The sequence below is a fragment of the Oncorhynchus masou genome, chromosome 13 (genome assembly GCF_036934945.1).
Source record: "Oncorhynchus masou masou isolate Uvic2021 chromosome 13, UVic_Omas_1.1, whole genome shotgun sequence".
NCBI lineage: Eukaryota > Metazoa > Chordata > Actinopteri > Salmoniformes > Salmonidae > Oncorhynchus > Oncorhynchus masou.
The window spans coordinates 93566649-93584135 of NC_088224.1; the positions used below are offsets into that span (position 1 = coordinate 93566649).

The following is a 17487-nucleotide window of genomic DNA, read 5'->3' on the forward strand; positions in this document are numbered from 1 at the left end:
CAGAACATACTCTGGAACAGGAGGGCTCCAGAACATACTCTGGAACAGGAGGGCTCCAGAACATACTCTGGAACAGGAGGGCTCCAGAACATACTCTGGAACAGGAGGGCTCCAGAACATACTCTGGAACAGGAGGGCTCCAGAACATACTCTGGAACAGGAGGGCTCCAGAACATACTCTGGAACAGGAGGGCTCCAGAACATACTCTGGAACAGGAGGGCTCCAGAACATACCATATCAGGAGGGCTCCAGAACATACTCTGGAACAGGAGGGCTCCAGAACATACTCTGGAACAGGAGGGCTCCAGAACATACTCTGGAACAGGAGGGCTCCAGAACATACTCTGGAACAGGAGGGCTCCAGAACATACTCTGGAACAGGAGGGCTCCAGAACATACTCTGGAACAGGAGGGCTCCAGAACATACTCTGGAACAGGAGGGCTCCAGAACATACTCTGGAACAGGAGGGCTCCAGAACATACCATATCAGGAGGGCTCCAGAACATACTCTGGAACAGGAGGGCTCCAGAACATACTCTGGAACAGGAGGGCTCCAGAACATACTCTGGAACAGGAGGGCTCCAGAACATACCATATCAGGAGGGCTCCAGAACATACCATATCAGGAGGGCTCCAGAACATACCATATCAGGAGGGCTCCAGAACATACCATATCAGGAGGGCTCCGGAACATACTCTGGAACAGGAGGGCTCCAGAACATACTCTGGAACAGGAGGGCTCCAGAACATACTCTGGAACAGGAGGGCTCCAGAACATACTCTGGAACAGGAGGGCTCCAGAACATACTCTGGAACAGGAGGGCTCCAGAACATACTCTGGAACAGGAGGGCTCCAGAACATACTCTGGAACAGGAGGGCTCCAGAACATACTCTGGAACAGGAGGGCTCCAGAACATACCATATCAGGAGGGCTCCAGAACATACTCTGGAACAGGAGGGGAGGGCTCCAGAACATACTCTGGAACAGGAGGGCTCCGGAACATACTCTGGAACAGGAGGGCTCCAGAACATACTCTGGAACAGGAGGGCTCCAGAACATACTCTGGAACAGGAGGGCTCCAGAACATACCATATCAGGAGGGCTCCGGAACATACCATATCAGGAGGGCTCCGGAACATACTCTGGAACAGGAGGGCTCCGGAACATACTCTGGAACAGGAGGGCTCCGGAACATACTCTGGAACAGGAGGGCTCCAGAACATACTCTGGAACAGGAGGGCTCCAGAACATACTCTGGAACAGGAGGGCTCCAGAACATACTCTGGAACAGGAGGGCTCCAGAACATACTCCGGAACAGGAGGGCTCCAGAACATACCATATCAGGAGGGCTCCAGAACATACTCTGGAACAGGAGGGCTCCAGAACATACTCTGGAACAGGAGGGCTCCAGAACATACTCTGGAACAGGAGGGCTCCAGAACATACCATAACATCAGGAGGGCTCCAGAACATACCATATCAGGAGGGCTCCAGAACATACTCCGGAACAGGAGGGCTCCAGAACATACTCTGGAACAGGAGGGCTCCAGAACATACTCTGGAACAGGAGGGCTCCAGAACATACTCTGGAACAGGAGGGCTCCAGAACATACCATATCAGGAGGGCTCCAGAACATACTCTGGAACAGGAGGGCTCCAGAACATACCATATCAGGAAGGCTCCAGAACATACTCCGGAACAGGAGGGCTCCAGAACATACCATATCAGGAGGGCTCCAGAACATACTCTGGAACAGGAGGGCTCCAGAACATACCATATCAGGAGGGCTCCAGAACATACTCTGGAACAGGAGGGCTCCAGAACATACTCTGGAACAGGAGGGCTCCAGAACATACCATATCAGGAGGGCTCCAGAACATACTCCGGAACAGGAGGGCTCCAGAACATACTCCGGAACAGGAGGGCTCCAGAACATACTCTGGAACAGGAGGGCTCCAGAACATACTCTGGAACAAGAGGGCTCCATAACATACTCCGGAACAGGAGGGCTCCAGAACATACTCTGGAACAGGAGGGCTCCAGAACATACCATATCAGGAGGGCTCCAGAACATACTCTGGAACAGGAGGGCTCCAGAACATACTCTGGAACAGGAGGGCTCCAGAACATACTCTGGAACAGGAGGGCTCCAGAACATACCATATCAGGAGGGCTATCTAGGGGCCGACCAAACGCCATCTCCGCAGGGGTGCGGATCTCTCTCCCCAGCATGAGGAAGGCAGGTGTGCTGGAGGTGGTCTTGGACAGTGGCGTGGTATGCCATGAGGACCATGGGCAGGTGCTTGTCCCAGTCACGCTGTTGTTTGCCTGAGAGACGATGGCCAGCTGCTGTCTAAGCGTTTTGTTGAAGCGCTCCACAAGGCCATCACTTTGAGGATGGAGAGGAGTCGTGCGGGTCATACCCAGCCTCTCACACATGGTGGCGAACACACAGGACACAAAGGTTATGCCTTGGTCACTGTGGATGGACTCCGCAGCTCCAAACCTGCTGAACATCCCCGCTGTCCCCACAGGACCCAGAGTTCACCCAACACATGTCATGAGGTGGCACCACAGGTCCCAGAGTTCACCTTCTGGGGTCCGACAACCCAACCAGGTAAAACTCCAGGCCCTCTATAGGGTATGACCGTAATTAATCAATTATAAAAAAGGTTTTGTATGGGCTATGATGGGACCAGAGTTTTTCCAATTAGGTCACATGGTTTAGAAAAAAAACTTGGCCCCCCAAAGGGAGGATAAAAAACCTGAAGCAACCTTGTACTTGTTGGTATGAATCATACTTTAAAACGAGACAGGGTTTCCTTTACTCAGACATAACAGCTGTGGTTGTACAATAGAACCCACGGGGCTCAGCTTGGTTTATGCAGGTGTGCATCATGTAGGCCTACGCAACTGTATTTAAAATAGTTAGTCACACAGTTGAGCAACGCAGGTAACACACTGTTCCCCCCCGGGATGCCGAAGACGTAGATGTTGATTATGACAACCCACCGCACCTCTCTGATTCAGAGGGGTTGGGTTAAATGTGGAAGACCCATTTCAGTTGAATACATTCAGTTGTACAACCGACTAGCTACCCCCCGCCCCTTTTCCTTTATGAAATCACTATTGTATTGATTGACTAATTACAGTTTTGGATTGATGAGGTCTAGGTAGGCTGAATATAAACCAAATTGGATCACGTTTACATGTTTCTCCTTACACAAATAAATGGACTTTAAATACACAATGTTACTGCCAGAGTGGACAGGGGGCATCCTGTAATCTGTATTGAGCTGCAGTTATCAGTCAGGCTATAGTTGATCAGATTCATCCTATATTTGGGTCTGCAGGGTAGCCTAGTGGTTAGAGCGTTGGACTAGTAACCGAAAGGTTGCAAGTTCATATCCTTGAGCTGACAAGGTACAAATCTGTCTTTCTACCCCTGAACAGGCAGTGAACCCACTGTTCTTAGGCCATCATTGAAAATAAGATTTTGTTCTTAACTGACTTACCTAGTAAAATAAAAAATACAGTTGATTGAGACCAGGCTGATTTAGCAAACATATCACAGACACAAGCAACATCTTTTTTTTTTAAAAGAAATGTTGCAGCAGCCTAAACAATAGTAATCTCAGATCTGACATGTTGTGAGCGCAGTCTGGTCTCATAGACTAGACGTAACATAATAAATGTAAATCTGGTAAACTCAAATTAGTATGATATATGAAAGGAGGGAGCATGGGTGGGTGTATAATGTGAAAATCTAGCAACCCAGAGGATGCGTGCTTGAATCTCATGATAGACAATCTTTGCATTTTAGCTAATGAGCAAATTCGCAACTGCTTACTTATGTTTAAGCTACTTTTTACCTACTTTGCAACTACTTAGCATGTTCACTAACCCTTCCCCTATAACCCAAACCTTAACCCTTTAACCTAACTGCCATACATAACCCTAACACTAACCCCTAGCCTAGCTAACGTTAGCCAGCTAACTGTACGTTTTGCAAATTCGTAGCATATCTTACAAATTGCAATTCGAACATGTTGTACAGATTTCAATTTGTAACACATCATTCGAATTGTAATAAAAAATGTATACTGTACATACCATACGAAACGTAACATTGAGTGTTTCAAATTTATGTACAGAATATTATGAAAATGCTCTGAGACCAGGTTGGCTAAATAAATACCAGAGGAAAGTGTCCCTTTGCTAAACCTGCATTGTGCAAAACCCTCGCAACTGAGGATTTCTGTAAATCTGATTGGTCAAAACACACACAGAACTTGCAGCGCTCTGATATGTGAAGGACAGGAGTTGACGAATCATGGGGGCAAGTCAGTCTAAAAAAACTATAGCTTTTTATCCTCCTTTTAACGTTTTCACGTCAAAGTTTTTATTAGACTTGATCAAAATGGATTGAAAACTGCTGGGACAAATGTCAGCTCGACACACATTTACCCGGCGGCAGAGTAATCTTGTTCGTTGTAGGGCCTACCTGTAATATTGTTGGTTGTAGGGTCTACCAGTAATGTTATTGGTTGTAGAGCCTACCAGTAATCTTATTGGTTGTAGGGCCTACCAGTAATATTGTTGGTTGTAGGGCCTACCAGTAATGTTATTGGTTGTAGAGCCTACCAGTAATCTTGTTCGTTGTAGGGTCTACCTGTAATCTTGTTGGTTGTAGGGTCTACCAGTAATGTTATTGGTTGTAGAGCCTACCAGTAATCTTGTTCGTTGTAGGGTCTACCTGTAATCTTGTTGGTTGTAGGGCCTACCAGTAATCTTGTTGGTTGTAGGGCCTACCTGTAATATTGTTGGTTGTAGGGTCTACCAGTAATCTTATTGGTTGTAGGGCCTACCAGTAATATTGTTGGTTGTAGGGCCTACCAGTAATATTGTTGGTTGTAGGGCCTACCAGTAATATTGTTGGTTTTAGGGCCTACCAGTAATCTTGTTGGTTGTAGGGCCTACCTGTAATCTTGTTGGTTGTAGGGCCTAACTGTAATCTTGTTGGTTGTAGGGCCTACCAGTAATATTGTTGGTTGTAGGGTCTACCAGTAATCTTGTTGGTTTTAGGGCCTACCAGTAATCTTGTTGGTTGTAGGGCCTACCTGCAATCTTGTTGGTTGTAGGGCCTACCAGTAATATTGTTGGTTGTAGGGTCTACCAGTAATATTGTTGGCTGTAGGGCCTACCTGTAATCTTGTTGGTTGTAGGGCCTACCTGTAATCTTGTTGGTTGTAGGGCCTACCAGTAATATTGTTGGTTGTAGGGCCAACCAGTAATATTGTTGGTTGTAGGGCCAACCTGTAATCTTGTTCGTTGTAGAGCCTACCAGTAATATTGTTGGTTGTAGGGCCAACCTGTAATCTTGTTCGTTGTAGGGCCAACCAGGCGACCTGCCGCCCTACATCAGATAGACAGGGCTCCTCATTTAATTGTAATTATTTGCCTACCTCCTCATGCCTTTTGCACACAATGTATATAGACTCCCCTTTTTTTTCTACTGCGTTATTGACTCGTTAATTGTTTACTCCATGTGTAACTCTGTGTTGTCTGTTCACACTGCTATGCTTTATCTTGGCCAGGTCGCAGTTGCAAATGAGAACTTGTTCTCAACTAGCCTACCTGGTTAAATAAAGGTGAAATAAAAAAAATAAAAAATAAAAATATTTTTTTTTTTTTAAATTAGGCGACCTGTCACCCTACATCAGATAGACAGGGCTCTTCATTTAGGCTTCCTGCCACCCTACATCAGATAGACAGGGCTCTTAATTTAGGCTACCTGTCACCCTACATCAGATAGACAGGGCTCTTCATTTAGGCTTCCTGCCACCCTACATCAGATAGACAGGGCTCTTCATTTAGGCTTCCTGCCACCCTACATCAGATAGACAGGGCTCTTCATTTAGGCTTCCTGCCACCCTACATCAGATAGACAGGGCTCTTAATTTAGGCTACCTGCCACCCTACATAAGATAGACAGGGCTCCTCATGTCGGCTTCCTGCCACCCTACATCAGATAGACAGGGCTCCTCATTTAGGCTACCTGTCACCCTACATCAGATAGACAGGGCTCTTCCTTTAGGCTTCCTGCCACCCTACATCAGATAGACAGGGCTCCTCATTTAGGCTCCCTGCCACCCTACATCAGAGAGACAGGGCTCTTCATTTAGGCTACCTGCCACCCTACATAAGATAGACAGGGCTCCTCATGTCGGCTCCCTGCCACCCTACCTCAGAGAGACAGGGCTCTTCATTTAGGCTACCTGACTTGTAACTAAATTACATTATTGTAAAAAAACGCTCAAAATATCCTATTCACCTAATCGATGTATAACTGTACTTCTACCGCCATCTCGTGGCTGAATGATATTAGAGCATGTCTTTGAAAGGACTGCACCTTGCCACGTCATACAATAATACGGAAGCAGAGCGGTGGACAAAGAATACCGAACACACGCGGATAACATTGACACAATCCCACCAGAAAAGTATGTAAAAAGCAGCATTTTATTTACCAAGCTATAAATGACACGTCAGCATTTTTTGTTTTGTTGCCTCGTGTATTCAATATTTGATTTTGTTCGTGAACAAGCTTGTGTGCAGTCGTTACACAGTTTCTTGTTTCATTATGAGACGGTCAGCTCAACCTCAAATAGAAGGTGAAACGTTTGGCTAGTAACCTAACTGTCAGGTGATACCCCCAAGCCATCAAGTCAAATTGACCGACCACTTTATAAATAAAGTGATGTTATTCTTTATTTAAACTTTATTTAACTAGGCAAGTCAGTTAAAGCACAATTTCTGCCTACCAAAATGCCTCCTGCAGTGACGGGGGCTGGAATAATAAAAAAATATATACATATATATTTTGGACAAAACTCATCACAAGAAAGACCTAAAAACAACAAACATATGACAACATAGCATGGAAGCGACTCAACATGGCAGCACAACATGATAGCTACACATAACATGGTACATTGGGTGATAAAGACAGGCCAATGTTTGAGATGGCTCGTATACATCCAAAACAACAACATACACATTGATTGTAATGCTTTCTGGTAATATAGTCTTCTTCTTTCAGATCAATTCCAGTGTGACAATGGATGGGTACTCGGTGCAGAAAGTAATAGGTGAAGGGTCCTTTGGTCGGGCACTACTTGTCCAATCCAGAATCAACCATGAGAACTATGTCATGAAAGAGATCCTACTCCCAAAGGTAGGTTACTATTACCATTTAAAAAAAAAAAAGGATTACCGTAACCGCCAAAGTATAGACCAACATTTGTTTTATTTAACCGGGTAAGTTGACTGAGAACATGTTCCCATTTACAGCAACAACCTGGGGAATAGTTTCAGGGGAGAGGAGGGGGATGAAGGAGCCAATCGTAAACTGGGGATTATTAGGTGACCGTGATGGTTTGAGGGCCAGATTGGGAATTTAGCCAGGACACCAGGGTTAACACCCCTACTCTTACGATAAGTGCCATGGGATCTTTAATGACCTCAGAGAGTCAGGACACCCGTTTAACGTTCCCCTACACAGGGCAGTGGGATATTTATCTAGACCAGAGGAAATAGTGCCTCCTACTGGCCCTCCAACACCACTTCCAGCAGCATCTGGTCTTCCATCCTGGTAGTATGCAGGGTAGTATGCTGGGTAGTATGCGGGGTGGTATGCAGGGTGGTATGCTGGGTGGTATGCGGGGTGGTATGCAGGGTGGTATGCTGGGTGGTATGCAGGGTAGTATGCGGGGTGGTATGCGGGGTGGTATGCAGGGTGGTATGCTGGGTAGTATGCGGGGTAGTATGCAGGGTGGTAAACTGGGTGGTATGCAGGGTGGTATGCTGGGTAGTATGCTGGGTGGTATGCAGTGTGGTATGCTGGGTAGTATGCAGGGGGTATGCAGGGTGGTATGCTGCTGGCCTAACCTAGTGTCTAACAGGACGAAGGTCCACCACGAGCAGCCAGAACAGCTTCAATGCACCTTGTCACAGGTTCTCCAAGTGTCTGGATCTCCATTGGAGGGAAGCAACGCCCAATTCTTCAGAGACAATGTGGAGGCTATATACAGGGTATTACGGTACAGAGTCAATGTGGAGGCTATATACAGGGTATTACGGTACAGAGGCAATGTGGAGGCTATATACAGGGTATTACGGTACAGAGGCAATGTGGAGGCTATATACAGGGTATTAGGGTACAGAGGCAATGTGGAGGCTATATACAGGGTATTACGGTACAGAGGCAATGTGGAGGCTATATACAGGGTATTACGGTACAGAGGCAATGTGGAGGCTATATACAGGGTATTACGGTACAGAGGCAATGTGGAGGCTATATACAGGGTATTAGGGTACAGAGGCAATGTGGAGGCTATATACAGGGTATTACAGTACAGAGTCAGTGTGGAGGCTATATACAGGGTATTACGGTACAGAGTCAATGTGGAGTCTATATACAGGGTATTACGGTACAGAGGCAATGTGGAGGCTATATACAGGGTATTGGGGTACAGAGGCAATGTGGAGGCTATATACAGGGTATTACGGTACAGAGGCAATGTGGAGGCTATATACAGGGGGTACCGGTACAGAGTCAATGTGGAGGCTATATACAGGGTATTACAGTACATCGTCAATGTGGAGGCTATATACAGGGTATTACGGTACAGAGGCAATGTGGAGGCTATATACAGGGTATTACAGTACATCGTCAATGTGGAGGCTATATACAGGGTATTACGGTACAGAGGCAATGTGGAGGCTATATACAGGGTATTACGGTACAGAGTCAGTGTGGAGGCTATATACAGGGTATTACGGTACAGAGTCAGTGTGGAGGCTATATACAGGGTATTACGGTACAGAGTCAGTGTGGAGGCTATATACAGGGTATTACGGTACAGAGTCAATGTGGAGGCTATATACAGGGTATTACGTACAGAGTCAATGTGCTGGAGCACATTAACGAGCCTCTTGGTCCTAGACTTGGTGCTCTGGTACCGCTTGCTGTGCGTTAGCAGAGAGAACAGTCTACAGTTGAAGTCAGAAGTTTACATACACTTATGTTGGAGTCATTTAAACTCATTTTTCAACCACTCCACAAATTTCTTGTTAACTAACTATAGTTTTGGCAAGTCGGTTAGGACATCTATTTTGTGCATGACACAAGTAATTTTTCCAACAATTGTTTACAGAGAGATTATTTCAGTTATAATTCACTGTATCACAATTCCAGTGGGTCAGAGGTTTACATACACTAAGTTGACTGTGCCTTTAAACAGCTTGGAAAATTCCAGAAAATTATGTTATGGCTTTAGAAGCTTCTGATAGGCTAATTGACATCATTGAGTCAATAAGGAGTGTACCTGTGGATGTATTTCAAGGCCTACCTTCAAACTCGGTGCCTCTTTGCTTGACATCATGGGAAAATCAAAAGAAATCAGCCAAGACCTCAGAAGAAAAATTGTGGACATCACGAGCCTGGTCCATCCTTGGGAGCAATTTCCAAACGCTGAAGCTACTACGTTCATCTGTACAAACAATAGTACACAAGTATAAACACCATGTGACCACGCAGCCGTCATACCTCTCAGGAAGGAGATGCGTTCTGTCTCCTAGAGATTAATGTACTTTAGTGCGATAAGTGCAAATCAATCCCAGAACAACAGCAAAGGACCTTGTGAAGATGCTGGAGGAAACAGGTACAAAAGTATCTATATCCACAGTAAAACAAGTCCTATATCGACATAACCTGAAAGGCCGCTCAGCAAGGAAGAAGCCACTGCTCCAAAACCGCCATAAAAAAGCCAGACTACAGTTTGCAACTGCACATGGGGAAAAAGGTCGTACTTTTTGGAGAAATGTCCTCTGGTCTGATGAAACAAAAATAGAACTGTTTGGAGGGAAAAGGGGGAGGCTTGCAAGCCGAAGAACACCATCCCAACCGTGAAGCACGGTGGTATTTCACTACACTCACATTAACATCTGCTAACCATGTGACCATTAACATCTGCTAAACATGTGACCATTAACATCTGCTAACCATGTGACCATTAACGTCTGCTAACCATGTGACCATTAACGTCTGCTAACCATGTGACCATTAACGTCTGCTAACCATGTGACCATTAACGTCTGCTAACCATGTGACCATTAACGCCTGCTAACCATGTGACCATTAACGCCTGCTAACCATGTGACCATTAACGTCTGCTAACCATGTGACCATTAACGCCTGCTAACCATGTGACCATTAACGCCTGCTAACCATGTGACCATTAACGCCTGCTAACCATGTGACCATTAACGCCTGCTAACCATGTGACCATTAACGCCTGCTAACCATGTGACCATTAACGCCTGCTAACCATGTGACCATTAACGCCTGCTAACCATGTGACCATTAACGCCTGCTAACCATGTGACCATTAACGCCTGCTAACCATGTGACCATTAACGCCTGCTAACCATGTGACCATTAACGCCTGCTAACCATGTGACCATTAACGTCTGCTAACCATGTGACCATTAACGTCTGCTAACCATGTGACCATTAACGTCTGCTAACCATGTGACCATTAACGTCTGCTAACCATGTGACCATTAACGCCTGCTAACCATGTGACCATTAACGTCTGCTAACCATGTGACCATTAACGCCTGCTAACCATGTGACCATTAACGTCTGCTAACCATGTGACCATTAACGTCTGCTAACCATGTGACCATTAACGTCTGCTAACCATGTGACCATTAACGTCTGCTAACCATGTGACCATTAACGCTGCTAACCATGTGACCATTAACGCTGCTAACCATGTGACCATTAACGTCTGCTAACCATGTGACCATTAACGTCTGCTAACCATGTGACCATTAACGCCTGCTAACCATGTGACCATTAACGCCTGCTAACCATGTGACCATTAACGTCTGCTAACCATGTGACCATTAACGCCTGCTAACCATGTGACCATTAACGTCTGCTAACCATGTGACCATTAACGCCTGCTAACCATGTGACCATTAACGCCTGCTAACCATGTGACCATTAACGCCTGCTAACCATGTGACCATTAACGTCTGCTAACCATGTGACCATTAACGCCTGCTAACCATGTGACCATTAACGCCTGCTAACCATGTGACCATTAACGCCTGCTAACCATGTGACCATTAACGCCTGCTAACCATGTGACCATTAACGCCTGCTAACCATGTGACCATTAACGTCTGCTAAATGTGACCATTAACGTCTGCTAACCATGTGACCATTAACGTCTGCTAACCATGTGACCATTAACGTCTGCTAACCATGTGACCATTAACGTCTGCTAACCATGTGACCATTAACGTCTGCTAACCATGTGACCATTAACGTCTGCTAACCATGTGACCATTAACGTCTGCTAACCATGTGACCATTAACGTCTGCTAACCATGTGACCATTAACGTCTGCTAACCATGTGACCATTAACGTCTGCTAACCATGTGACCATTAACGTCTGCTAACCATGTGACCATTAACGTCTGCTAACCATGTGACCATTAACGTCTGCTAACCATGTGACCATTAACGTCTGCTAACCATGTGACCATTAACGTCTGCTAACCATGTGACCATTAACGTCTGCTAACCATGTGACCATTAACGTCTGCTAACCATGTGACCATTAACATCTGCTAACCATGTAACCATTAACATCTGCTAAACATGTGACCATTAACATCTGCTAAATACGTGTATGTGACAAATACATTTGATTTGGTGGCAGCATCATGTTGTGGGCGTTCTTTGCTGCAGGAGGCACTAGTGCGCTTCACAAAATAGATGGCATCATGAGGTATGACATATTATGTGGATATATTGAAGCAAGACATCAGTTAAAGCTTGGTCACAAATTGGTCTTCCAAATGGACAATGACCCCAAGCATACTTCCAACGTTGTGGCAAAATGGCTGAAGGACAACAAAGTCAAGGTATTGGAGAGGCCATCACAAAGCCCTGACCTCAATCCTATAGAATATTTGTGGGCAGAACTGAAAAAGCATATGTGAACAAGGAGGCCTACAAACCTGACTCAGTTACACCAGCTCTGTCAGGAGAAGTGGGACAAAATTCACCCGTCTTATTGTGGGAAGCTTGTGCAAGGCTACCCAAAGCGTTTGACCCAAGGTAAACAATTTAAAGGCAATTCTACCAAATACTAATTGAGCGTATGACCCACTGGGAATGTGATGAAAGAAATAAAATAAATCATTCCCTCTACTATTATTCTGACATTTCACATTCTTAAAATAAACCGGTGATCCTAACAGACCTAAGACAGGGAATTTTTTAGTAGGATTAAATGTCAGGAATTGTGAAAAATGTAGTTTAAATGTATTTGGCTATGTAAACTTCCGACTTCAACTATATGACTATGGTGGCTTGAGTCTTTGACAATTTTTAGGGCCTTCCTCTGACGCCGCCTGGTATAGAAGTCCTGGCGTTCGGAAGCCGAACCACACCTAATGGTAGGGAAGCAGACCAGACTCTATACCCTAAACATGATGTTCATTTCTTAACTCAGGAACCACACCTATGGTAGGGAAGCAGACCAGACTCTATACCCTAAACATGATGTTCATTTCTTAACTCAGGAACCACACCTATGGTAGGGAAGCAGACCAGACTCTATACCCTAAACATGATGTTCATTTCTTAACTCAGGAACCACACCTATGGTAGGGAAGCAGACCAGACTCTACCCTAAACATGATGTTCATTTCTTAACTCAGGAACCACACCTATGGTAGGGAAGCAGAACAGACTCTACACCCTAAACATGATGTTCATTTCTTAACTCAGGAACCACACCTATGGTAGGGAAGCAGACCAGACTCTATACCCTAAACATGATGTTCATTTCTTAACTCAGGAACCACACCTATGGTAGGGAAGCAGACCAGACTCTTTGGTCCTTTAAAAAAAACCTGTATGTAAAATATTGTGTGCTGAAGCTTGGATAATAAAGTAAATGTGACTTTAGATGGCAACATAATCATGTTTGTTTCTATCAATTTCCCGAAGTGTGAAATCCGCTTGGTGTGTTGTTTCCTTGCCAGTATACTAACGAGTATCGCGATACTGGGTATCGTCCCGAACCTACTGTGTGGAAGCACCTGTTTTCAATATACATGTATATCTAGCTCTATATTACTTTGCATGTTTTCCTTTTGGCGTTAACCTACATGCATTTAGTAATAATGCATGTAGCTACATCTGGTCTGGCTGAGCCTTCTTCTTCTTCATGGCTTCTTAACACTGGACCAGCTCAGCACATATCAAAGCTGCAGGCTAAAGTTAAATCTAGACTTGGTTTTCTCTGTCGTAATCACTCCTCTTTCACCCCCAGCTGCTAAACTAACCCTGATTCAGATTACCGAGACGTTATTTGTAGATCGGCGGGTAAGGGTGCTCTCGAGCGGCTAGAACAAGCTGCAATAAACACTCATACTGGACCGTTTTACCTCAATCTCTTAATTCGAAGACTCAATCATGGACAATCTTACTGACAGTTGCGGCTGCTTTGTGTGATGTATTGTTGTCTCTACCTTCTTGCCCTTTGTGCTGTTGTCTGTGCCCAGTACTGTTTGTACCATGCTACCATGTTGTACCATGCTACCATGTTGTACCACGCTACCATGCTACCATGTTGTATTGTCATGTGTTGCTGCCTTGCTATGTTGTTGTCTTTAGGTCTCTCTTTATATAGTGTTGTGTTGTCTCTCTTGTTGTGATGTGTGTTATGTCCTATATTTCTATATTTATCCTTTTGTCCAGATCTCTGGCAGTCTCTATGGGGGTGCCACAGGGTTCAATTCTCGGGCCGACTCTTTTCTCTGTATACATCAACGATGTCGCTCTTGCTGCTGGTGATTCTCTGATCCACCTCTACGTAGACGACACAATTCTGTATACTTCTGGCCCTTCTTTGGACACTGTGTTAACTAACCTCCAGACGAGCTTCAATGCCGTACAGCTCTCCTTCCGTGGCCTCCAACTGCTCTTAAATACAAGTAAATCTAAATGCATGCTCTTCAACCGATCGCTGCCTGCACCTCCCCGCCCATCCAGCATCACTACTCTAGACGGTTCTGACTTAGAATATGTAAACATCTACATATACCTAGGTGTCTGGTTAGACTGTAATCTCTCCTTCCAGACCCATATCAAACATCTCCAATCCAAAGTTAAATCTAGAATTGGCTTCCTATTTCGCAAACAAAGCCTCCTTCACTCATGCTGCCAAACATACCCTCGTAAAAACTGACCATCCTACCGACCCTCGACTTTGGCGATGTCATTTACAAAATAGCCTCCAATACCCTACTTAATAAATTGGATGCAGTCTATCACAGTGCAATCCATTTTGTCACCAAAGCCCCATTTACCTCCCACCACTGCGACCTGTACGCTCTCGTTGGCTGGCCCTCGCTTCATACTCGTTGCCAAACCCACTGGCTCCAGGTCATCTACAAGCCCCTATTAGGTCAAGTCCCCCCTTATCTCAGCTCGCTGGTCACCATAGCAGCACCCACCTGTAGCATGCTCTCCAGCAGCTCTCTGGTCACGCCTAAAACCAAATGTTTTCTTTTTTTCTTTCTTTTCTCTGCTGCCAATGACTGGAACGAACTACACAAATCTCTGAAACTGGAAACACGTTTTAAGCACCAGCTGTCAGAGCAGCTCACAGATTACTGCACCTGTACATAGCCCACCTGTAATTTAGCCAAAACAACAACCTCTTCCCCTACTGTATTTAATTATTTTGCTCCTTTGCACCCCATTATTTCTATCTCTACTTTGAGCATTCTTCCACTGCAAATCTACCATTCCAGTGTTTTACTTGCTATATTCTATTTACTTTGCCACCATGGCCTTTTTTTGCCTTTACCTCCCTTATCTCCCCTCATTTGCTCACATCGTATATAGACTTGTTGATACTGTATTATTGACTGTATGTTTGTTTTAATCCATGTGTAACTCTGTGTCGTTGTTTGTGTCGAACTGCTTTGCTTTACCTTGGTCAGGTCGCAGTTGTAAATGAGAACTTGTTCTCAACTTGCCTGCCTGGTTAAATAAAGGTGAAATAAATAAATCAAATATTTATATTGTATTTTATTTATTTATATTTATTTTAATCCCAGGCCCCTGACCCCGCAGGAGGCCTTTTGCCTTTGTAAATTTTTTGTAAATAAGAATTTGTTCTTAACTCACTTGCCTAGTTAAATAAAATTTCAATAAAGGTAAAATAAATAATAATAACTACATATATTACATATAATAAATACAAGTAATAACTGTCTTTTTCAGACACAATCCAAGATGGCGAACACCAGAAGAGAAGCTGTGCTCCTGTCCAGGATGAAACATCCCAGCATAGTGGCCTTCAGGGACTCTTTTGAAGGTAGACAATTTCACTGTGGCTATCTTGATTTTTGAAATGCAAATGCTTTGATACTGCCATCCTTGTCAGATTATGCAACCCCATTGGGCAAAAACTGGTTGAATTAACGTTGTTTCCACGTCACTGGGACTAGGGTATAGGGCTGGGACTGGGGTATAGGACTGGGACTGGGGTATAGGACTGGGACTGGGGTATAGGGCTGGGACTGGGGTATAGGACTGGGACTGGGGTATAGGACTGGGACTGGGGTATAGGACTGGGACTGGGGTATAGGACTGGGACTGGGGTATAGGACTGGGACTGGGGTATAGGACTGGGACTGGGGTATAGGACTGGGGTATAGGACTGGGACTGGGGTATAGGACTGGGGTATAGGACTGGGACTGGGGTATAGGGCTGGGACTGGGGTATAGGACTGGGACTGGGGTATAGGACTGGGACTGGGACTGGGGTATAGGACTGGGACTGGGACTGGGGTATAGGACTGGGACTGGGGTATAGGACTGGGGTATAGGACTGGGACTGGGGTATAGGACTGGGTCTGGGGTATAGGACTGGGACTGGAGTATAGGGCTGGGACTGGGGTATAGGACTGGGACTGGGACTGGAGTATAGGACTGGGACTGGGGTATAGGACTGGGACTGGGGTATAGGGCTGGGACTGGGACTGGGGTATAGGACTGGGACTGGGGTATAGGGCTGGGACTGGGACTGGGGTATAGGACTGGGACTGGGGTATAGGGCTGGGACTGGGACTGGAGTATAGGACTGGGACTGGGGTATAGGACTGGGACTGGAGTATAGGACTGGGACTGGGGTATAGGACTGGGACTGGGGTATAGGACTGGGACTGGGACTGGGGTATAGGACTGGGACTGGGGTATAGGACTGGGACTGGGGTATAGGACTGGGACTGGGGTATAGGACTGGGACTGGGGTATAGGACTGGGGTATAGGACTGGGACTGGGGTATAGGGCTGGGACTGGGGTATAGGACTGGGACTGGGGTATAGGACTGGGACTGGGACTGGGGTATAGGACTGGGACTGGGGTATAGGACTGGGACTGGAGTATAGGACTGGGACTGGGGTATAGGACTGGGACTGGGGTATAGGACTGGAACTGGGGTATAGGACTGGGACTGGGGTATAGGACTGGGACTGGGACTGGGGTATAGGACTGGGACTGGGGTATAGGGCTGGGACTGGGTTATAGGGCTGGGACTGGGGTATAGGGCTGGGACTGGGGTATAGGGCTGGGACTGGGGTATAGGACTGGGACTGGAGTATAGGACTGGGACTGGGGTATAGGACTGGGACTGGGGTATAGGACTGGGACTGGGACTGGGGTATAGGACTGGGACTGGGACTGGGGTATAGGACTGGGACTGGGACTGGGGTATAGGACTGGGGCTGGGACTGGGGTATAGGACTGGGACTGGGGTATAGGACTGGGGCTGGGACTGGGGTATAGGACTGGGACTGGGGTATAGGACTGGGACTGGAGTATAGGACTGGGACTGGGGTATAGGACTGGGACTGGGGTATAGGACTGGGACTGGGACTGGGGTATAGGACTGGGACTGGGGTATAGGGCTGGGACTGGGACTGGAGTATAGGACTGGGACTGGGGTATAGGACTGGGACTGGAGTATAGGACTGGGACTGGGGTATAGGACTGGGACTGGGGTATAGGACTGGGACTGGGGTATAGGGCTGGGACTGGGTTATAGGGCTGGGACTGGGGTATAGGGCTGGGACTGGGACTGGGGTATAGGACTGGGACTGGGGTATAGGACTGGGACTGGGGTATAGGGCTGGGACTGGGTTATAGGGCTGGGACTGGGGTATAGGGCTGGGACTGGGGTATAGGGCTGGGACTGGGTTATAGGGCTGGGACTGGGGTATAGGGCTGGGACTGGGGTATAGGGCTGGGACTGGGGTATAGGGCTGGGACTGGGGTATAGGGCTGGGACTGGGACTGGGGTATAGGACTGGGACTGGG

At 46.3% G+C, this 17487-nt stretch overlaps 1 protein-coding gene across 2 annotated transcripts in view; it reads left to right on the top strand.

The window, feature by feature from the left end:
• The first annotated feature begins 6425 nt into the window (after positions 1–6425).
• nek3 (NIMA related kinase 3) overlaps positions 6426–17487 on the top strand; it is a 42315-nt gene continuing 31253 nt past the window's right edge. For both annotated transcript variants that reach the window (XM_064985409.1, XM_064985410.1), the window contains exons 1-3: positions 6426–6509; positions 7109–7243; positions 15390–15483. In XM_064985409.1, coding sequence (XP_064841481.1) covers positions 7127–7243; positions 15390–15483 — 211 coding nt within the window. In that variant the 5' untranslated portion in view covers positions 6426–6509; positions 7109–7126. The remainder of the gene's footprint in view (positions 6510–7108; positions 7244–15389; positions 15484–17487) is intronic.